This window comes from Dermacentor variabilis, chromosome 11, assembly GCF_050947875.1.
Source record: "Dermacentor variabilis isolate Ectoservices chromosome 11, ASM5094787v1, whole genome shotgun sequence".
Taxonomy (NCBI): domain Eukaryota; kingdom Metazoa; phylum Arthropoda; class Arachnida; order Ixodida; family Ixodidae; genus Dermacentor; species Dermacentor variabilis.
In genome coordinates, this window is record NC_134578.1 from 30,316,509 (window position 1) to 30,340,923 (window position 24,415).

Below are 24,415 nucleotides of genomic sequence, written 5' to 3' on the forward strand. Positions count from 1 at the left end.
GCCGCTCAGAGAAAGGAAATGAACTGCAAAGTTCTGTCAGAACACGAAGGTATTCAACAAAAATTACAGCAGAACCCTTTGGGGCTGGAAATAATGCGCGCCAACAAAGCATGAGAATGATAGTCACCACTTAAAATTGCCGAAACTTCGTCCTTATGGCATTAAATGGCGTTGTGACTTCGCTATTGACGCGCTATTGAAGGTTCCTTATTGAACAGCCTATATACCCTATAACTCCCATATCGAATAATCCTGTATGAAACATACAGGATACCATATCAGAACCCTTCTCTCCTACATGTCTTATGATGTTTTTGGGTGTAGCAGTTTATGAGGAATGCAGGTTCTTTTTTTTTAATAGGGTTGCCACAGATTTCAACGATCAAGCATAAGCAACGAATCTCATTGTGTTTTGCGTTTATAAATAGATCATTACTTCACAGGTTAGGTTCATACTGGCAGATAAAACGCCCGAAACAACGTCGTGAGAATATTTGATACCTCAATCATGCAGATCACTCAAATTCATGTACTACCGTTATTCCCATGGCAGCTGAATGATCGTAGCAAAAGTTCTTCTTGTAAGCCTAGTAGGAAGCTGTGTGGTCCGAACGACGCTGGGATTACAAAAGTTATCTCTCCGTTTAGGCCCGTATAACGGCTTTCAACACAGTCCCTTCCAGTATAGTCCTACAGGCTAAGCATTCATGGCGATGTCACATTATAAGACAGCTATGTGCAGTAAGGTTAGTACGCTCACCAAACTGCTGTAGGCATTCGCATGCAAATGAATTATTAAGCAACGGTGTCATTCCTGCCGGCAAACATGAACACATCTCACTCAATGACCGCGGACACTCGCAGTGAGAACGTTTGCGTGAAGAAGAGTGGCAGCGGTCGAGGGCGAATTCCCCTTCGTGCTGCCTCTCACTCCAGCGCGAATAAGGCGCTTGAGAACATATAGCGCACACGAAGTCATCAGCTGTCTCCGCTATCACCCTCCTTTACGCGCGTGAGCAGACGCCGCCGCATCAAGCTACCATCTTTCTCGGCTCGCCTTCGCATGCTTTTCCGCGTACCTACAGCATATAGCACGTGACCGCGATATTATCGCACTTTCACTTCATTCGAAACACCAAGCCGTAACCTACCACGACGGAGGAAATTCGCCTGGAGTGTCCATATAGTTTTTATCACAATAAAAGGGCGGGTTACTGTGTTCGGCAAGTCTAAAAGCGTCAAACTACTTTTCACAGAACCGTAACTAAGGGGATCAAAGTCACTATAGAGTATGGAGAATGCATGGGTACATATATGGTGCTAGAGACAGCCAGACACAATTGTGAAAATAAGATGACGTAAACGTTTGAAAGATGTTGTCTGAGAGAAAGAGAATTTAAAACTGACAGCAGGTGACGAGGCGAATCAACTCCGTCTGGCACAGCGAATAATATACCGGTGTCCAATTTCTCAGTAAATCTCAGCTTCTTGTCTCAATCCCAGTTCGAGCACACGTCACCCATCCTACTGTCCAACCGAGAATCACTACTGCCGGGATGCTGTGCAGCGCGTTCTTCGTCATCTGCGTGGCCGCTGCCTCTGTCACCTTGGTGCTCGTGACCAACTACGATACCATCGAGCAAGTCGCGTGCATCGAATCTCCGTGTGTCGCGGCCAGGCGGGACTTGTATGCCCTTCTCAACACCAGTGCAGACCCTTGCGTCGATTTCTACGACCACGTCTGCGGGCAATGGGTCAACCGCGAGACCGGAGGCAGCTTCCACGGCGACAGCGTCAAGGCGTTTGAGGTCAAGTTGCAAGAGGCCATTGCGTCCGACCAGCTTGGGAACTACGAGAGAGAAGGTGCCAAGGTGTTGAGTCAGGTCTACAGGACTTGCGAGCGGTACGTGGCAGTCGAGACAACGCTCACCCAAGCCCTCGAGTCTGCGGATGCCTTCCTGTCCCTGTCGAAGCTTCAAAGAGCCAACAGTAAAGCTGTGGTCGCCGGATTTCTCATGCGCACCTGCCTGGAGACTGGTTTATACTCCGTGGTCGCAATAATGATAGTTCGGGACGGAGGTGAGGAGCCACTGTACGTAGCCCCGGGTTCATCCCTTAACAAGAGGTTCTTGAGGAACGGCGACAGCATGGGCGCCACGACGAGTGAGAGCCACTCTTGGCGTCTTCTGCGCCAGGTGCTCGAAGCCTTCCCGGACGTCAAGAACGCCACGGATGTCGCGCAGGTGCTCTACTGGCTCGACGCCGACTTAGACATGGCGTTGGAAACACATGGCAAGTCCTTTCTAGAGCGTGCTCCCTTTGACGTCGCCTTTCGTGGCTTCGTCGACGGCGTCACGGTCCCTGAGTGGCTGAAGGCTGCCAACGTTATTCTTCCTGCCTGGCGTGCTCTGGGGCGTCGAGGCACCGTACTGATGAGGGACGCGAAGATGGTCAGGCACGTCTTAAGCGTTCTCTTCAGTAAAGGCACCCGGATTGCGGCGCTTTACTTGTCCGCCTATTTGGCATCGTACGTGGCCACCATGGAAAACGACAAGCGTCGAGTGGTGTCCGGCGAGAAGAGCGTGGCATGGCTGTGCCTGAGCAGGGCCAGAGAGTGCCTCACCAAGACGTGGCCGCAGCTGGTAGCCACACTGCTACGTGCCCGAAGCAGCGCAAGTCTCCTCGAAGACATATTCACCACCATCAAGAAGGCATCGACGAGTCGCAAGATCTTCACGTGGCTCGGCGAAAAAAGTCGTGGGGTAGCCAGTCAGGAAGTTTCCAGCACGCCGGTGGTCATCCAAGAGCCAATCGATTCGAAAACTAATTACAGGTGTGGTCACTTTGTTTTCTCTCTATTGAATCCTACAGCTAGGTTTCAATACTATCAGTGAACGGAACTATCTCTTTGTAACGCCATGAACGAGAAGGGGGAACCGAGTGTCCCGATTTTTCTCAATGTCAACCATATCAGTCCAACAGATAATGAAGCGAAGCGAAACACAGGGAAAGTTATTTGATGCTTTAACTGAAGTGTAGAAATTAGAAGCTAAGAGAAACGAAAATACAAGAAAAACAATTCGCCGCCAATGTGAGCGGTATCCACACTCTACACACTACGTCAGTTTATTCCAAGCATGGCAGGGGGAATTTCGGATTGCATGAATTTTTAAACAGAAATTATAGGCTGTTGTTTCTGGCAGGTTATACAAAAAATAACGTTGCATCAAGGTTCGCTTTTGGATGCCCTTTCGACAGTTTTTTTTTCCTGCATTCACTTATAGATATAGCGCAATGCATCTAAACAGCGTGCGTCGCGTGGTATAATTGTATAAAGATAACGATCAGTATTCCAAATGGTAAATTCAATGTAGATCAGAAAATTATCTCATTGTCTACAATGACAGAAGTAAAAACGCATTGTCCCTTCCTTGTACAAGGAGACTTGCTCACAGTTCCCTTGTCTGAACGATGGCTTGCATCCTTTTATTAGTCAACCACTGTTGATGACTTTATCTCTATTACCATGCTAATATCCACCATATATGTAGTGACTAATAGGTTGCAAGATCAAATCTTTTCGGCCAATATGATGGCACAGTGTGTGATCGTCTATTTGATGTGCAATGTACAGGCGCAAAGCTACGATAACCTTGGCAGAATGCTCTCTCAAAGAGGCTATAATCGGCAGCGCATTTGCAATTAAATTAATTCACATTTTCCCGCTTCCTTGTTTGCGTCTCTTCCTGAGGGTTTAGCTTTTATGTTTACTGCTATCGCTGAAATCGCAAAAGCGTTAGTTGGCAGTCAGAACTCTGTTGTGTCCGTCTTGGACTTCGCGCTTTTGCTTTAACACAGCCAACGTGTTTAGTCAGCGCATTTAGAGACGAATATCTCGTAACCAATACCGGTCTAGAATGAACAATAATCCTGTAGGTTTTTAGTGGAATGTAACTGCGCTCTGGAGTAGAGATTACGCACCTTGAACATATCAAAGACATGTTGTTGGACGAATTGATTAATTGTGTAGTTAAAAGCATGCCATGGCACAAGGAAGACATGAAGAAGACTTACAGCAGTGCTGGTATTCAGTTAACAACTTATTTATTCCAGTAATCGTTGATTAAACAATTATTTGTCTGCATATTCACCGAAAAACAACGCCACCAGGGTTTTTAACAACACAGAAGGCTGTTTATCAAGCTTTTTGCCAGGCATAGAGGCGCCGTTCGCGTTATTGACAAGCCTGTCAACTTGAGGAAGGGTGAGAAAGGTTGTTTGATAGCGTTATAGTTTTAGTTCTAATAAACATTCGATCGGGCTTTGTTTTCAAGCGATAGCTGATTTTAGCTACTCCAGTTAGAATGGATGGCGAGCGGGGACTGGCGATCTCGCACAATAAATAAGCGCAGGGCGTAATACAAGCACGGAGGAGGAGAGGTGAGGAGGAGGAGGCATATGTGAGGACGTCACGCAGTGGGGCACCGGGGTCGAAGCGCGGACAGGAACCGCGCGTGGCATGACAGCCCCGAAATCACGTGACAACCACGCTCGTCAGCGAACCCGGGGTGACGTCATAACAGCCACGCCACCGCGTTCACCGGATGCAGCGCCATGCGCCTCGTCTGATACGCGCTCATACTCTCCTCGGACTCCAATACTCTCCTACATAAGTGATGCCTCTCAAGCGCATTGTCACAGCTCATCAGGTAGCAGACAGCAACTTGTGGCAGAAGCAACCGAAGATGATGGCCACAGTCAGCGATAGCTTTCTTGTGTAACAATGCCTAACCTATCAACGTTGCCAACCGCGTCCTATCCTATACACGTTGCTGCCTATCCATGTTGCCAACCGCAATTCGAAACAGTGCCGAGATACTTTGTGCAATCAAAGGAGCCCAATTGAAACTTCCTGCGCCTGCTGATATATCCATAAAGCTCCGTAACCCATGGATGGCGTGGGAATATGCAGTAGGTTGCATAAGAAAGCTATCGTTGACTTTGACAATCACCTTCGATTGTCTCTGCCTCAATTTTATTAAAACCCTCGCTGAGGTTTTTTTATGCGCATGCGCTGACCATGAGCTGTTTTCTTGTTTTTTTTCCGAAATAACTTATTTGTTCCTCGAGCTGCAGCGCTATTATCTGTTTTGTCCTTGCCTCTTTGCTGCGCTACTTCTATTTATTAACTGCCTTGAGCACTACTACCCCCCTTCATTTACACGTTTGCAGGATGCCTACTGGAATTTATAACTTCGCTCAGGTCAATCCATCCCCATGTTTCACGCGGCTAAAGTTTCTCTGCTCATCTGCGCCTTGTCAACAAACCACACTTATAATCCAATTCTAGCCTGTCCAGCCAACAAACGTGGCGCAACGTCTCCAGGCGCTGACTTTCTGCCGAAATAAGTCTTCGTTTACCTCTGAATAGTTTCGTCATTAATCCACGCAGGGAACTGGGGCTCTGGCGGTATGAGCCATTTGAAACCGCTCAATCCAGCATATAATCGAACAGCCCACATTAACTCATGTTGTAGTGTACGGACAGTGATACACAAGAGCAACCTTCCAGTGGGACAAACAGGTTTGCCACTAGGCGAAACTGTGTTACTGTGGTATAAAGCGAGACTACTCTTCGTTCTCAACCTGTCAAAACGTGTATTGCCTGCCTCCGCTAAACCGAGCTCCTAGCAGATTCATAGGGCAAGCTTGCACGGAGAATTGCCCTGTAGATATTTCATGAAGGCAAGCCTTGTGATGAAGGCTGGCGCTATGGCATCAAGCTATCGTAATGAAAGTTACCTAGATCCCAGGCACGCGAGGATCGGTGCAATCGCGAAGCTTTGATGACCCAGCAAAGCCAAACGGCGTATTGCGACAGGAGACGCGCTACAGATTTCAGTGATGATGTAATTCAGTGAGTAAGTACAAATAATTTTCCCTATGTTGCTCTTGGCGTCCTTGTTTGTAGGCGTCCTCTCTCTCTCTCTCTCTCTCTCTCTCTCTCTATATATATATATATATATATATATATATATATATATATATATTTATATATATATCCCTCTTGACACCATGGTGGACGTTGCCGAGAGAGCGGAACTTTTATTGAGGGATTAAACTTACTGAACCAAGAAGCGATGCGCTCGGCCTTGTGGGAAAGCGACACTGCGCGACACAGTACGATGGGAGACGCGCAGCGAATTTCAGCGATGAACACGTCCCGTGACTTCTATCTTTGCCGTCAGCTATATACAACATGCGCAAGCTCACTTTTTACAAGTAACTCGTTCTTATGAGACGTACCTAGCAAGCCAAGCGTCTCATAGTGAAGGCTTTTAAGAAGGATATTCTTAAAGGTGTTTTATTCAATCTATTCCGCCACGTGTCCATGGCCTAATGGTTAAAGTGCGATGCTGGGGAAAGCAGGTTCCAAGCCAAGAATAGCAAAAAGGTAATATATATATATATATATATATATATATATATATTACCTTAAGTACAAATAATGTTCCCTATGTTGTTCTTCGCGTCCTTGTTTGTAGGCGTCCTCTCTCTCTCTCTCTCTCTCTCTATATATATATATATATATATATATATATATATATATATATATATGTGTGTGTGTGTGTGTGTGTGTGTGTGTGTGTGTGTGTGTGTGTGTGTGTGTGTGTGTGTGTGCGTGTGTGTGTGTGTGTGCGACCCTGTCAAATTCGCTCCTAGGTCCTATGACGGGCCACACAGAAACATGTATGACACACAAACCGCAAAGGGGGCTCAAGAGTCCATATAAATTTAACGCTTTTAAAAAAATTTAACATGTATACTCGTTTGATTGTTGAAACACCTCGATATGTGTCATGCCTAAACACTTACGAAAGCGCGTACCGAAATTATCCAGCGGCCTGGACATCGGCGGAGGAGCCAACAATGGCTCAGTCTTCACTGACAGCGACGACCATGAGCACTCGTTCGCGTCCAAGTACTGGCTTGCCCGACAGCACGACCAGCGGGTTCGCATGGTCAGCCCGCCAACCATGCAGGATCAGCACGCCATGCCTCATGGATACATTGGCGACGTGGCTTATTTGCGACGCGTAGGCGTCGTCGTTGTGCCCGGCCTTTATCACACGGAGCCGTACATGTACGGCTCCGACGTGCCTTCCTACTTCAACTACGGCACAGTGGGAGCCCTCCTGGCGAGTCAGGTGCGTTGCGTGGCGGTAACTCGACTGACAGCCATACCTCACTACGCACACCAATCTACTCACCGCCGAAGCTTCGACTACAGGGGGTTCTCTTTTTTTTTTTGCTTTTTCAGTGGACAGGAAGTGAACGTGGTAGCTGAGTGGCTATGGTGTAGGGCTGCTGAGCACGATGTCGCGGGTTTGAATCCCGGCCACGGCGGCCGCATTTCGACGGGGGCGAAATGCGCAAACAATTGTGTACTTAGATTTAGGTGCACGTTAAAGAACCCCAGCTGGTCCACATTTCCGGCGTGCCTCATAATCAGAAAGTCGTTTTGGCAAGTAAAACCCTATAATTTAATTTTTAACGAAGTGAACTACACATAATTTACCCTATTTATTAGATATTGTGTCCGCTGCCACAGGCAACAGCTTTCATAATTTTGAAATGTTCAGCAACAAATGGTAAGGTAAAGCAATTTGGTGTAGCATGCTGCTAGGTGCAGGCTATACCATATGTCAAGCGCTTCGCAATAACGTTTGTTGCCCGTGGCTCTAGAGGAAATTGATATTTTGTACAATATATACTTAATCGTTACCGACAATGAAAAACGAATTGAATTAGATAGACTTGATTCAACTGTACATCTTTAAGGTTAGGAAAGGAAGACAATGGGTAGCAAAGCCTTAGGGGCCGTCCCACCAAGGGCGAGAGTTGCACACTGGCTGTGTGCATCTATATGCAAGTGTGTTGTAGATTGCAAATGACACCGAATGACACCTTACAGTTCCTGACTGAACCTGTAAGGAAACCTGAATAAATAAAATGTCTAGGCAGAAAAGTGAAGGCGAGGAACCGCCATGTCATTTTAGAAGCTGTATAGCAAAACAACAGACGCTTTCATCTAAGCTAACTGGAGCGATAAATTGCCTGGGATATATATGAAGGTTCTCATACGTGCATGTGGCCGGTCAATCTGATCAAGCGATTATATTTTTCGGAAATCATAGCAGACCAGTTGAACACACGACCTGACTTTAAACGGTATTGGGTTACTATAATTTTCTTGGATTTTATGAGGATACCGGCAGTTGTCTATAAGTTTGAGACTGGAACGAGTCCCTCGGCTAATGTAGAAAATTGAAAAACAATTGGAAAAAGGGCCAAAGCTCAAGAAACGCCATAAAGAAGGATACCAAGCCACAAAGCACCAACAATAACGTGTGATGCGCATTTTAACGAACATGCAACGGTTCAGATGTCAAATGCCGTGCTGCAATAACACGCATTAGGATCTAACTGAATACATTGAAAAAGCATAAAGCAAGATTCACAAGGAGTGTAAACTTGCTCAGAAAATTGATGCCAGGATAATTTGAGGCAGTAATACAAACCATCCCACAGTTTTAAGCCGCAGATGAAGATGTCAGTTTTTAAGTCTTCTAACGGGATTTTAGGCAGTACAAAAGTTGAGGTGACAAGTAAACCTAGTGGTAGTTTTATTGTGAAGAAACTTATCAAAATTAATTTGTGAGAAAACTACTAAGGTACTTAGAAAAGCCGTTTGGTATGTGTTTCTCGATAACACTGTTCAGCATCGCAAGTTACATGTTCAGGTTATTCGATTCCAGGTGGAGCATGTTCGCACTTCTACTTGCACATTCACAAGATCAGACAGCAGCCAACGTAAAGTTGTCACTTGAGGCACATACACAGCTGCCTATGTTACAGCTCGGCAAGACCGCGGCCAGCTCCTAGTGGTCCCAACTAAGAAACAACATTGGTCACTGAGCATGTGATAGAGGTGGGATATGAACCGCAAACAAGATGAAGTTGCCTAAGAATGGTAATCGCCACAAGAATGCGTTTTGGTCGATAGAATCGAGCTCAGCGTGAGTGATTCAAACGAAGTACTGTAATATTAAAATGGCCAAAAAGTCGCGTAATACTGAAAGCGTCGACACGTAACTCTAAAGCTTCGGTAGATTTTGAATGTTTCTGCATCCTTGAAAGTCCACTCCAGCGAAGTTTCGGGCCGCGTAGAAAGCCTAGCTTTCGAAAGTGTAGATAAAAAGCGGCCTCCATGCAACCGTATTAAGCTTGAAATACGAGTGGACGCTTAGCAAAACGCACGAGAAAGTAAATGTAGAAGAAACTGAAAAACAATTACAGCAGAAACCATATGATGATGAATGTCGACGTCAGGGCGGTCAGCGACGAAGGAACTTAGCAAAACGCCGTATTGCCACCGCAGAAACGCGTCATGCTTCAGCACCCGTGCAGCCGGGCTCCCCTCTGGTGCTTAACTATGGACACGCTGCGTCATCCAGCTGCACTGCCAGGAAGTCCGCGCATGGCGCTCGTGTGAATGTATCGTTCAGAGAAGTTTGCCTGATTATATATGACAGGAATTTGATTTTCCCTCTTTGCCCAGCAGATAAATTTTAAATAATTTATTTTCTATTAAGACGTGCTACATAGCTATGCGAAAATTGTTGCAAAAGTTGGCGATAAAGAGGTTCATTGAAGAGTAGCAGAGGCCCAGTGACTCGTACCCAGACACCCATGTTGGAATCCAAAAAGTCACAGGCTACATGCAACACATGCCACATGCAACATACATACACGCTACATGCAACGCGATCACAGCGTAAGCTGGAGGAGCTCCATTTTTGGCACTACGCCACTACAGGGCCTTCGCGGCGAAGCCTCTTCGCGTCGTTTTCACAAGATCAGAATGAACTGTCCGCCGGGCGCCCGCGACAAGCTGCGGCTTGTCCTGCTCTCTGCACTGCGGTCTGCTGAGCCCGATGTCGCCTTGGTTGCAGCCGCGTGCGTAACTCTACGATTCGTTTCTTCGGCAGCGCTTCGCACCTTGTCATGAGGTGCCATAACGTGTACCGAAGAATAAACACAGGTATCCAGACTACGAGGCGCACACATCTCAGCTCTTGACCCGTGGTACGGTACCTTGCTGTTGATGACGATGATAATGAGGGTTTATTGGCATTCCCCTCGAAACAGGGGGGTAACAAATAGCCACCTAGCCTGCTTGAGTTAATCAGGTCCAGATACGCACGGCATGCAACTGCTGTATGCAACTGCTACATGTCGGGACACCTGGTGGAATATAATAGAACTGCAGTGCAAAGTTTGGACGTATCGACGCTATGCGGCGCGTATGTCACATCGTAAAATGGTCACGCTGTCACGCTGTAAAACGCTCATTGAAAAGCGGTGTATTCCCAGCGGCACGTACCCATTTGCCAAAGTTGGCCTTAAGCAGATTCATTGGAGAATGGCACGTACCTAGTAACCGAATTTGGCGTCAGGTTTATTGAATTGCGGCACAGACTAAGTCGCACATAAGCAATGCTCCAAGTTGTCATCAAAGCGGTTCTTTGAAACGCGACATATACCCAATGCCTCATGCAGTTGTTCTGACGGTTGGTTTCGAACCCTTTTCCATCAGCACAGCATTCCCGATGCGCTGCCTATTAGGCCATATACCTCCCACTCCCAGTAAACAGTTGGTTAGGTGACCAGCGGCACATATGCAATGTCAAATTCTTCCTGACCCAAGTTGACCCGATGATTGGTTTGCACCCAAGTTCCCTCATCACAGTGGCGCGATGCTCTAACCACTAGACTATGGGCCACCCAGTGACCCAAGTGGCGGGAAAACGGTCAGAGACATCGCCACGCAGACAGCCCCTGGAAAGTGCGGGAAGTGCCCTGGGAATGCTAGCACCTGCTACGTACCGAGTGTACGACGCAGGAGCTATCAAAGTTTACTTCCTGCAGACTTCTGTAATCTGTCGCAGCTATCATTACGTTTACGTGCCATAAAAAAATTCGTGAAAAAATTCATTTACGCTCATCAATGATACACAACCCCTTAACGCTCTCACGCATAAAGGTGAGTACGCTAGACATGAGACAAATGGAGCACCTTTTATACACCCTGTAAGGTCGTTAAAATGTTTTAAAACGAATTATGAAGCTGTTTGTTCAGTGTTATGCGATTTGCCCACAATAAATGGCTGCCTATGATTGTGCCATAATTTTAAGGCTTTTTTTCTGTATTATGTGAGTTTCCACTCTCTTTACTGCACATTCCTGTTTAAAAAAAGTTACCATAAGTAGCTACGTTGGCTTTCTGAAACTAGTGCAATAGGAGAAAAGCAGCGCCTCTATACTTCCATGGCTGCGTGGTTAAGTATTTTTTCTTGCATAAGCGCGACTCAAGCCATATCCAGATAACTCACACGTCATCCTAGCGTGAAAAAAAAGTTATTTCCTTCGGGAACCACACGACGCCGCTGATATCCGCATTTAGAGAGGCGTTCGCCTGCTCCCGGGAATAATAATGGCGTTAAGTGTCTTCCAGTCACTTTGAGAGTTCATGAGTTCGGGCTCTTGCTGCAGTTCGCCGTGCTTTCTTAGCACTCTTCTTGATACTGCACGCGGCTGCAGTGGCCGGCGCCGCGTACCCTTCCAGTTTCGTGCACTAGCATTTTAATCAAACACCCAATTTTACCTACAGGTGGCAATTATAATGCACCCAGACTTTGCTGGGTTCAGGCATGGCGGGTCCTGGTGGGCCAGGGACACCCACGACAGGTACTCCCTCCGCATCCGATGCCTCGTCGACCTTCACTACCGGCTCGGCTTCAAGGATCAAGTTGCTGAATCACCGCAGGTACGTTGCGAACCTAGTGTACGCAAAAGGACCATTTTCACAGTGCCACCGCTGCCGCCGCAAAGCACGCTGGTAGTTATAGTGGTCAGTGGGCTCTGTGGCGACCGTGGCTGAAAGAACGTCGTTTCATACGTCGTATTTCATCTTTTTACTTGGAAGACAAACAGCCTTTATATTTCCGGAGAAGAGATGAGAGCGGCGGCACCATTTAAAAGGCATTACATCAGGAGCAACGTCAATTGAAAGTTACGTTCGCAAAATAATAAACTCGCGGAGACAGTGATACCGCATTTTCCTTTAGCTAAAATATACGGCGGGTCCTTATAGGTGGCGCCGTCTTTCAGTGTATTGGCAAAACAGGATTCTCATTTCATTTTGCCCAACAAGCGATAGATGGCGCCACGGCTTTGTTGTCACTAGGGTCACTAAAAAAATTTTACAGCGGCTCTAATTGTCAAGAATAAAACTTCTTTTTTTCTTTTTGCCTGGCGTCGCTTAAAATGCACGGCGGCAGGAACTAAACTAACAGAGAGATTACATCATGCAGCCAGCCAGCCTTGGCTAGCCAAATCTCCACAAAGGCACTCACTTCGCTTTTTCCCTCGAAAAGTTGGCCCAACAGCTGACGGCCGAGATTGGAAGATTGGCGAGAATGTTTAGCTTCCGATAGATATTTATCGATGCGCCTTTGCTTGGAACCGGTACAATAAAACATAAAATTGAAGTACAATAACGACAAATTTCCCCCTGTGAGCATGGTATAGGCACGAAACTTCAAAATTTAGGTAGTGGTGCAGGCTTGGTTGCTCATGGAGACCGACTTCACAGGACATGCAGTGGTCGTTTGCACTCTTCTAAATCTCCTATGAATGCGAACCAAGCAGCCATTTCTCTGCAACGCCCCATTCGTGCTTGCAATAAAAAACTTTTCGTAAGTTGCGATATAATAACGGATACTCGCTAATGTTATCATAGTACCTTAAAATTATTTTATGTGAATTGTGAATAGGTTGACCATTGAGCATTCGATAAAGTTCCCTGCCCATCAAACACTGAAGCAGCTAACTGAGGTCTGACAGATGTGTTGAACAGCTAATTCAGAATTCTAGTAGCTGTCTTGATAAAACATTTTTTAGCCTTTAATGGCTCGAGGTATTTCAGTGAGCCCTGCTAAAGTTTAGCTGAAAGTTGGCAACGGACATTTCGACAAGAACTGAACACTTTAAGTAGGCATTCACAAATTTTTTGTTGGGGTGTCCACAGTTCTAATTCATTATTAAATAAAGCACGGACATAATAAATAGTTTATATTGTCGGATAGTGCTGCACAGGTAGTTGTTCGAGATGTGAGCCATCCTTTCTTTACAAAGTGCCGGTAGACCGGAAATATTGTAGCATAGCCTGATTGGTTAACAAGCACTTCTTGCTTAGACCAATCATTGAATGCCGCCTCTAATAATTATTTTTAAATGAACACAAGATATGTTTTGTATACGAGTGTCATGCTAATGTACATGTTTGCCCGAAACATGCATGTCAGCTCTGCATGAAATGCATCATTGCGGCCAAAATGTTGCCAATGAGTTCTGGGTCTCCTGAGAGCTGAAGTAGTTTCTAGCCGGGAAAATTTTTCTCGGTGATGCTGCGGTTCCGCCACAAATTACATCATGGTTGCAATTACAGGTGGAAAGTAAGCATGACACCAGCATACAAAACAAAATGCAGTGCTACAATGAATTCCTAAAAAAATAGATGTTTCACGCCTGGAAAAAGTCTCGGCATCACACTATCCACCAATATAAAAATTTTTTTCTGATTTCCATGCATTATTTAAATGTGAATTGGAACTTATTTTGTGGGGGCCCCTCATAAAATATCTACCTATGCTTTCGTAGCATGACGCAGAAATAATAGCCAGTTCTTCGCCATACCACCCATTAGTGAGTTCCATAGCATACAACATGCTACCTGAACTGAGAAATAAATCGGAATGGCCGTTATAAATCTTTTCGCTCAAGCTGTACAAATTAGCTCGTAATGTTCTGTTGTGCCCGAAGGATGAATGCAGGCTAAAACACATCAAGACTTCTTCACACCACATGACATAGTCAAACTTTATTGCGTAATAAATTGGAAACTATGTGGAATGTGTAATTAAGAAGAGCGAAAAATGAAAGCAAAGGTGGCTGCACATGGATCTTGAAGACGATGGCTCTCGCCGCCATAGCAGGCCAGGCTGCCAGAGAAATTTCCCGGCGCCAAGTCCTCTCTGTGGTGCAATCTTCCTTCATGTAATTATCGCATACTTGTCTATCACTAATACTACTTCGCCTTTCCAGCGGAATTGCAGCCCCTCTCTCTCTCTCTCTCTTTTCTGTGAGTCCGAGTATAAGCGCTGCTGCACACGACTGCTGTTGATTCTGTTTTCGAGTGATACCGGCTTGGCCTCATTTCAGTTACTGAGTGAATTATACAGTGTTCCCCAACTATCATGCTCCAAGACTTAAAGTAAGAGCACATGCGTTACTCGAAGAAAACCAAGTGCATGTTCTTTCCGGTACTGTGGAGTAGCCGCTAGTAATTATTTCGTTACTGAAATTGAATGCGGTAAAAGGAAATAATTATCTAACACGAGAAGTACTGTCCTAATTAGCAAATGTGAATGAGGCATTTGTAGGCACCCCAAAATGCCATCCAACTGTGGTGTTTTCAGCGACGTACTAATTGCGTGCAATTTCTACCGACTGGCAAAGAAACCTCACGAAGTACGAAAAATACCACCTAAGGGCGCTCCCACCCGCATCAAAAAGCAGCACCTTCAAATGGGCTGATTGAAAGCAACTGCATTGCCTGTCGCAAACCCGAAGAGACAACGCATCACCTTGATAATGGTACGGAAGGAGCACCAACAGCAGGTTTCGCGGTTTCGTAGCTATTTCTTCCACTCGTTTCTACGTCACGATTATTATCCGTCTCACAAGGCCGATTGATCATATTGATAACAAAAGGCCCTTGATAACGTGGCCGGAGGGCCGCTCTGACCACGCCTGAAATGCGTAAAACAATCTAATATGCATAGAATGTTTTAAAATATCGGCTTTGCTTGCACCGCATCGAAAGACTGCGCGCGAAGCTATATTTCGCGCCGGAAACTTGCTTCAGACCAAAGCCAAATTAAAGTGAACGTTTGATTTTTCATGAAAGTGTATACGTTCTGCAAAAATTGGTTCCTGTCAAATAGTAAAAGCGAAATAAACAAACCGGGAAGCAACCAACGTGTAGAGAAAAGGCAAATCCGATGCGTTCAAGAAAGTAAATATACGACTTCTACATGAGCCGAATTGTCAATCAGGATGTCTACACCAAAACAAAACAAAAATCAGAAGTCAGTGTGCCTTTATTATCTATGAATTCGTAAGGTTTGTTGAACACCAGCCTAGAGGACATGTTCGAATAGGTCTCCCTTTGCAGCTATGCAGTACTGTGTCCGTTTTATCACATCTTCAATGGCTTTCTTTATGACCGACGCCAAATTTCTATGGTAGAAATCCGTTTCCTTGCCTTGAACTAACCTTACGTCCATCTTGATCATGTTAGCACGATGTTTCACATAAGCCAAAAGAAAGAAATCGAGTGGAGATAGGTCAGGTGGCCTTGCCGGGCAATTTACAGGCACGAGTCTTCCTATCTATTGCGCATGAAAAGTCGCATCCAGCCAGTTTCGTGCTCTGCTCCTGCTGAGTGTGGGTGCCCCATCTGGCTGATACCACAGAAGTGAAAAACGTGACATCAAGACTTCGCTGAGAAACTCATCCACCACTCCTTCAAGGATTTCGTTCACGTATGGATGGAAACAACTTTATTTGAAATCCGGCAAAGTAATACTGTCCAGTCAGTGTGTGATCGAAGAACCTGGGACCGATTAAAGCACCAGCGTAAATTCCGAACTACACATTGAGCGACCACTTGTACTTGGTGCCGGTTGCGCTTTACCGAGTGTGGATTTGAGTCTGTCCAATAGTGTGCATTATGCAAACTTACCAGGGCGTTTATGCGAAAATTGCCTTCATCTGTGCACATGATGTTGCTCAGAGTCCTGAGACTCATCGGTTTTTGTGAGGATCCTCTTCAAGAAATTTAGACAATTCTACAGGTCCCTATCTTCTAAGCATCGGTGCTGGTTAAGGTGGTACGGGTGAAAGGCCGCCATTTATAATCCTCCAAACTGATGACTTGGAAATGGTACCTGGGTTGCCACGTCCCGCACGCTAGCATGAGGCTTTGAGGCCATAAATGCTAGAATATCCGTGCGTAGGCTAGGACTAAAAAATTGAGTCTTCCGCCGCTTTTTGTGGAAGCTGCCGGTTTCTCTCACGTTTTCATAATTTCTGATCATAGTCAATGCGTTTGGTCTACCACCACACTTCGCCTGGTGACTGATGTAGATATATTTGCGGCCATACTATTATTGCCATTTGCACGTCCCAAGGCAAGGATCATGTTTACATTCTGCTCATTAGAGAAAGACATGGCGACAGCGACGAAACCAAACCACCTTTACACCTGTGTACTGACGTTGTCAATTCGCTCTTGTGTTGGTAGGTTTTGTGGCAAAAACGAACTCATCCGCGCACTTTACTTACGCTAACACAATAGCTATATCTCAGCTTGTTTCCAATACCAAACGCGACATATTACATCGGCCGGGGCGCGGCAGTTTAGGCACTAGCTCGAGCACGATGTTTTTTTTTTCCTTTATTTCGTTCTGGATAACTCATAGGGAGCCTGTTCGAGGACGCTGCTTTATGATCCGGGTGAGAGCTCAGTCACGTGGTATTCTCCATGTTTGGCGGGGTTTATTTATCAGTGGTAAAAAAATGAGTGCGCTGAAAATACCGCAGTTAGATGTCCCTTGGCTGCACCTTCAAATGCCTTATTGGCACTTTCATAACTAGGAGAGTACGTCTCGCGTTAGATGATTACTTACAATTACCAAAGCAAATTTCAACAACGAGAAAATTACTGCCAGCTAATCCACTTTACTGTAAACAATATGAACTAGGTTTTCTTCGAGTAACGCATTGTTCTTTTGAATCTTGGTGCATATGACTAATTGGGACACCCTGTAAATATTTATGACCTTTGCATGCTACTGAAGATGTTTCCAACCCTAATAAATGTTATAAATTATTAGAAGTGTTTTCTTTTTCCAGAGTCGCTAGCGCTGCTTATTGTAAAGAGAAGCAATACTGAGACACACAACATCCATGTGCATTTCACACGCCATTGATAAATGACTCTGCCGAAGGGGTAACTGAAGTCTATAGGTATATGTATATAGTCTAAAAGAGAGGTATATTATACACCTTATTTCATTTCCCTTTTGCTGGTTTACGCGTCTTTATGGTGAAAGGTGGGCATTCTTCAGATTTGTACTAGTAAAGGTACCTCCCCTCTTTTGCGTACAAAAGTCACGTTGGGTTGGGACCCCACGCCCCCGAAAAAGATCCTGGGTACGTGCTTGTATAGCAGCACATATTGAAGACGACCATTTGATCCACGGGACCAGCTTCAGCATCATGACCTCATGGCACGTGCACTTCCTGTGAAATGACACCAAGACTGTTTCGTAGAAAAGCTCTTATATTAAAGGGGCCCTGAACCACCTCTCGGGCTTGGTGAAATAATATATTCCGGGGGTAGCATACGCTGCTGTGATCATCTCAGCCAATTTTTGCTGTCGCATACGCAGTGCGTGGAGCTCGCAAGCGGATCGCGAAGTCCCCTTTCTCTCAAACGCTCTCTTTTCAACAGAAGGCCCTGTCCCCACTCTCTTCAAGACGCATTGTTTTGTCATCAGACGCACTATTTCGTCATTCCCTTAGACGGCTGCTATTGGCCGATAGCTGACATCAAGCTGCGGTCGGCTACATCGCATAGATACCGCGGCCGCCGCTGGGTGCCGCCACGAGTTTAGAAGGTGGAGTGCTGTGTGCACGCCCCAGTGCGCCGTAGCCTTCGCAGTGCAAGGCATTGAAGAAGGAACGGGCGCACAGCGGAGGCCGTGTTTCATTGCCAATAACTCCGCTGCTGCTTAACCTATTGAAGTACCTTTTGCGGCAAAGTATTTTGGAAATAGCCTATTTTCACTTCAAATGCCTTTGCTCCACTTCGATAAAAAGTGGTCCAGGGCTCCTTTAAGTTGTTTAGGTTACTCTGACGCATTCCAGCATCTTTTCTAGGATGTTAAGGTCCAGCGCTTACATTCACCATTGAAATAGAACGCGGAAAGTTGAAAACGTCATGTCAGTGGGTACTGTTCTAAAACGCTTATAGCTAGCCATATAGCAATCATTGTATACACGTTCTTAACAGGAAGTACTGGAGAAAATTTATACTTTGGGACGCCCTTCTGTAGCATGTCTTTTATAACAAAAAGATAATGATAGATTGATACACAAGAACGCAACGCAGGAGCAGCAGGCGGCCATGTACACCATCGTCCAGGGCCTGCGGCTTGCCTTCGACGCCATGGCCGAAGACTTTCGAAACCACGCCCCAAACTACGGCGTCTTTAGCGCTCACTGGCCGGAGGCGACGCGCATCTTCTTCATGCGCTACTGCCTGCTCTGGTGCAGTGCATCCCGGCAGCCCCATCCGCTCACGCCGCGCGAGATGTGCTTGCTGCCAGTTCACAACATGCCAGAGTTCAGTGACGCCTTCGGGTGCTCCGACAGCGCGCACTACATCAAAGGACGCTGCCGAATGTAGAGTTGGCAGTGTGCTCTTATCTATGTGCTCTTCTTATTCATCATATCGGGCTACAATCAGTGCATTTTTCTCATGCGGCTTGTTTCTCACTTCATACGGCCATGCATATTTCGATATTGTCCGCCTGTGACTGGTGAACACGCCTGTATTTCGTGTGCTAGCTTCTACCTGTGCCTGAGCTGTGCACTGCGCCACCAAGCCATTCGAATGTTTCGTACAGAATTTAATTTATGCTCACGGCTAAAATGAACTGGAAGAAAACTGAAACCGTGCGTGCTGCGACCATGCAGCGAAGGCACACGAAAGGAGTACGGAGCAAGGTACAAGTATCAGTTAATTTGGGGGCCATACTAAACGTGTTTACAGTGTATAACGTAACTGTCGGCGTTATAGAACACACACTGTTTCCAAGTGATGTGACTAGGCCATAGCCTGGTGATTTTGTATTTTTTGCTTTACACTTTTGGTGCTTTCATTACACAGTTATACACAAATTAAGTGTTACTTCTGTGGTTAGAATCTGTTAGAAGTCAGCCCTGTCTGTGTCCTTTCTTGTCACGTTTAGCCTTTCGCTATGAGCGTATTTAGGAGGACGAAGCAAGGAGTCTCCGTGACGTACATTTATAATCGGACCCTAAAGAGAACAATCATTTCATCCGAAGTATAGTAACCTAACCTTGTAAAATACCAAAGGAATAAGGCGCTGTGACCGTGAGAGGTCACTTCGTGACGCAAAACGTTTAACCGGTGGCAACGCCACCTTCACGTTTCCTCAATAGCTTGCCGTGGCGTCGTAAATTTAGACGACGCCTGCTAAAGACTAGATATGTTTTAGTGGCAAACATGGAACATATTGTATTCTAAAAGCGGTAAATACCATATTTAGCTAGTTTCAATAACCGTTTTAGAGCCACAATGACGCAAATATGTAAAGAAGTACTTTCAGGTCGGTGGCGTCACACTGACGTATGGGCGCTGGGGTTTCGGCGGAAAATTCTTAAAAAATGTACCGGTGACCTTTATCGTTCTCTTCTAATAACTTATTGCCGCTAAGTTAACCAAAGTAGTTTTCAAAGAATTCTCAGTCCATAAACTGATTTAGTGTTTTCATTTAGTGTTCGCGCAACGGATCTAGAATGGATCGCCTTGTATTAAGCACAGCCTGCTGCGTCAGGTTATACAGGCGTGTCGACACAGTGTCGCGCCGACTACACTTTTCGCAAAAATATCAAACGAAGCACAGTAATAGGCACATGTTCGCAAAATGAACGGTTCCTTCCATTGAGAACCACGCGATTCCAGCTGCGTATTTCTGCCCAGCAACCTATTTGTGTTAAAACAACTATTGTCTGCCTCAAATCGCGACAGGTATTCGTCGCGCCTGCAGGCGAGTTTTTCGGTGGGAACTCCAGCGCCATCTAGGGGTGTCCTAGCAGATTCCGCAGGTTTCAAAATAAACATCGACACGTTTCCGCTGGAAACGGGTCGCGCATCAGATGCGATCGCTAAATTCACGTGGGACTCACGGCCATCGTCATCGGTTGATTGAGTAGAAAGCTGTAGACGAACCCCTGCCGGTGTTGTGAGAATAATGAGTCGATTAGAGGATTGCCAGTCAGCCGACCGGAATACTAACGCTTTCGAGCGTAGTTCTTATATGTGGCCTGAACACTGCAGTGATATCACCCACAAAGACGCTTGAAACTGTCTACTGCTGTTTCCATTGTTCCGCTCGAAAAAAAGAAACAGAAAACATCGTGCTCCGGTGCTCAAATTAGGGGTCAGCGCGTTCACACGCCGAACTCCCATTAATTTGCATTCCCAGTCAGTTGTAAATAACGAGAGCTATCAAGGAAAAGAAAAACAACAGCAGATATCAGCGGCTCCTCCAGCTCTATAATATCTGCAATAGAAGCAGGCCGCCACCGATTTCCCATGAAGGAACTTTTTGCTCTGCCACAGCGCCATCTTCGGCCGCTAGAGCACTTTATTTGTTCATTAATTTTACCCCAGTAGCCCCAGAGATTGGCTATTGCGTGAGGACAACCGTGAAAGGATGCATGTCCGATTGTGCAGGGTTTTGGCGGGCACGTCTTTTCAGCCCCGTGCGGTTGTGACAAAAATTCAGCGTAGGTAAGTGGAGATCTGATCCTGGGCCGAGCAAACGACTTTACCGTGGTTAACCATTACTTCTTGTGACCTCCACAGTACATGAGGAGACGCCAACGCTCCTCAAGTGTGCGGTTTGAACGAAGCCTATGAACAAAGATCCACGCGCGGACCTCTCGGACGACCCACCCCTGAGAGAGATAGAGAGAGAGAGAGGGCTCTTTATTAGAAAAGCAGAGAATTTTGCCGGCGCGTATATAACCGCTGGCATGCTACTTTGTAAAAGGATGGGGAATGAGATTGAAAGATTCCAGAAAAGAGTGGGAGAAAAAGAGGATAAAAGTAAATATGAAATGTCCGAGTGGACCTGATACTAATATTTACAGGTGACATGGCGGGTAAATTTAGGCTTTTGTATAGAAAGTGTGCAATTTTTAAAGCTTTCCTATTAGACCAATTTCTGTCAGGTATTTGTACAATAAATCCAAAACCCGTCGCTACTTTGAAGGGCCGGGCATTGGACCTAAGATGCTCGGCAACGTTAACGGTTCGTGGCAAATCATGTTCATTTGGTGCTCAAAAAATTGTCTCTCGACGCGGTACGCGGGGTAGTCTAGTAATATGTGCTCAATTGTCTCTAAGTTGCGACAGTTATCACAGTATGGATTAGTGGTAAGTCCTATGCGGTACAGATAATTTTTCGTGTATGCCACGTTCAGTCTAAGACGGTACAATATCTCTAAGTGTCGGGGAAGTGGTCGTGGAATTTTCGGTCTCATTTCTGGGCCAATGTAACGCAGGAAGTTATCTTGGTGCAGCGGCAGATTCAAGATGCGGTCTTTTTCTTGATAGGCATATTTTTTTGCCATGTCTGAAGCGTCGGCTTTTGCAAAAAATGTTCTTTTGAACGTGCGGTATTGGAGTCCATTTCTGGCAGCTTCGTCCGCTCTTTCCCTGAGAGTTAAATGAAAACCAGTCTCAACTGACGCTATGCGTACTGCAGACTCAGGAAGTGACACTGCCATCACTTGATGCGGAGGGCGCAGGCTGATACAAACTCGCTTTTTTCCCTTGACAAGGCGGGCAAACAACAATGCCGAGTGTTATATTGAAGGAATTGCACAATAAAGTGCAATCTCTCCCCGGCTTTCGAGCAAGAGCAGAGGGGCAGTGAGTGCGAACTCTCTTTTCTACGACTGTAAAGAATAAACGCACTTCTCTGCACAGAGTGTTTCACAGAATCGTTGGAGTGTCACAATTCCGGTCTGTTGGCGCTACCGTTTTCTGAACGCAACGAGGAAATTCACTCTACTATTCGGTCGATTCGCAAGCACAAAAAAGTTTGTACGCAAGCGTTTTGTGCATGACGATCTTGTCAATGCGACGTAACTGTGCGCAAAGTTGAGAAATTGTTTAACAGCCCAAGATGGCGGTGCTCCTAAAGTGAAACGAAAATCATTCATTCTATTGAAGGTACGGAATACCGAGATATCGGTGACGCAGACGGCAGCAGTAGCACCGATGGCGATTTGGCCGGAAGCTGCATAGTCGACGTTCAGTACGTGAATGCACATCCAAAACTTTGTTTTACTCTGCACTACATTGGTATAACCTCGGTAGGTAATGGTACAGTTAGTAACATTACATACTAAACAAAGTGCAGTGACTATTACCTATTGGTCTCAGCTACGTATTACAAACGCAGTTAGCACCACCGAATGCAAAGTTTATAGCCTGCATCGCATATATCGGACCAGCTCTGGGTCCGCATATGTGTGCAGGCTAGAAACTGTCCACCCGCTAGTGCTTACTGCGTTTTCAATTGATGGCTAAGTTACATTGGTAAGTTACTAAATTTACTATCTCTATCATTACCAACTGCGGTAATACCAATGTAGTAAATAATATGATGACTAAGCAATAACTACAACGAGCTTTTTTTTAAGAGTGCACTTAATTCAGTGACAGCTAATTTGGATAATACTGGCATCTGTCACCACTCCTGCGGAAACGCCCTATAAAGAAGCTACTACTGTCCTCAGCCCCCCCCCCCCTTCCCCGCCCTGCCTTCAGTTCCGTTCTTTAGCTGCTCTACTTTCCAAGAGGCGGAAGAAAAAGTAAGGGGGACATCTGCGCTGGTCCGTGAATGAGCGATAAATCACAGGCGAAGAACGTCGCTCCGCTAAACTGGTGATGAGCCCGCTACGACGAGACGCGAAACAAGTATGTACACAAAGAGGTTCAGCGAAAACGACTCTAAAAAAGAAATCACTCATAACGTCGCGAGCGCGTTTGACTGCCACCCGAGTGCCCGTCTACTCCGCGGCAGCCATGCAAATCGGGCCACTTTGAGGCTTGCTCTGTGGAGCGCATCGCGCGTATATGCACCTCGTGTCTTCCTCCGCCAAGCCGCCTTCGAAGAGTGAGACAAAGATTAGGCCATCTTAGTCAGTTTGCAGTTCTTTATTCTGTAACTCCGTTCCACATGTAGTAGGCAACACTACGAACACTTGTCTTCACAGCTCGCACTATATATAGCCAACAAAACAATGCGTCCCACGTGAAAGAAAGGTACAGGTACCCATCACGTAATTCGATACGACTATAACACTCACACTTTTATCTTGCATGGTGTGACATGATTGGTTAAGGTATCCGTTGCTGGTCTGAACCTACACTGACCACCCCACGAGCATGAGTGACACGTTTCCGCCACCAACGGCATCAGCAGGTCGCTCTCTCAAACATGCAAGAAGGAAAAATATAGGAGGGGTTATTACGTCACGCGGCCAGCCTCGGCAAGCGAACGCTCTGTGAAGCCACAATGGTGGCCCGACACGTGACCGCTTGCATAGAGATGACGGAGCAAGAATTGAGATTTGCTGAGACATTTGGTTTCCAGATAATAATAATATTTGGGGTTTTACGTGCCAAAATCACTTTCTGATTATGAGGCACGCCGTAGTGGAGGACTCCGGAAATTTTGACCACCTGGGGTTCTTTAACGTGCACCTAAATCTAAGCACACGGGTGTTTTCGCCTTTCGCCCCCATCGAAATGCGGCCGCCATGGCCGGGATTCGATCCCGCGACCTCGTGCTCAGCAGCCCAACACCATAGCCACTGAGCAACCACGGCGGGTTTGGTTTCCAGAAGCTATGCCAGCAGATGTTGTTCGCTGCGTGCTTGTTCAGCTGCCCTGCCGTGGCTCTGCTTGGCGAGCGGGAACATTAAAACCAACCGCGCACTCTGGCGTGCGACAACGTGTTGGGCCGACAGGTATAGCTTCGATCGCGTTGCGGTATGCTCCCTTCTGTCTTATTCCTTCCTCCATGCTCTCAAACGAATCAAAACATCGTACGTCGCACGCCGAAAGCAGCACGGCGCACAATTAATACATATTTAGAACTTAGCTTTAATTCTGAGAGCTTCACTTGCTCTGGCCGTGTGGTCGGACCCACGCAAACAAGGATCAAGACTCCGCCAGGCTACAAGACGCATTACGCAGCACGGACCTGGCGGAGCAGCTCTGGGCCGTCCAGCGAGCCCACGATGCGGCCAGGGAGTTACAACTCCCGGTCCCAACGTGGGAGTAGCCCGCTCTATGGGACCTTGCGCCCCGTAGCTCGCAGGACCTTTCTATAAA

At 46.2% G+C, this 24,415-nt stretch overlaps 1 protein-coding gene across 1 annotated transcript; it reads left to right on the forward strand.

Moving 5' to 3' along the window:
- The first annotated feature begins 1,556 nt into the window (after nt 1-1,556).
- On the forward strand, nt 1,557-19,136 carry LOC142563178 (neprilysin-11-like). Its single transcript, XM_075673728.1, has 4 exons — nt 1,557-2,833; nt 6,902-7,208; nt 11,735-11,890; nt 18,365-19,136. The coding sequence occupies exons 1-4, from the start codon at nt 1,557-1,559 to the stop codon at nt 18,659-18,661; spliced, it is 2,037 nt and encodes a 678-aa protein (XP_075529843.1). The 3' UTR covers nt 18,662-19,136.
- Nucleotides 19,137-24,415: the final 5,279 nt, after the last annotated feature.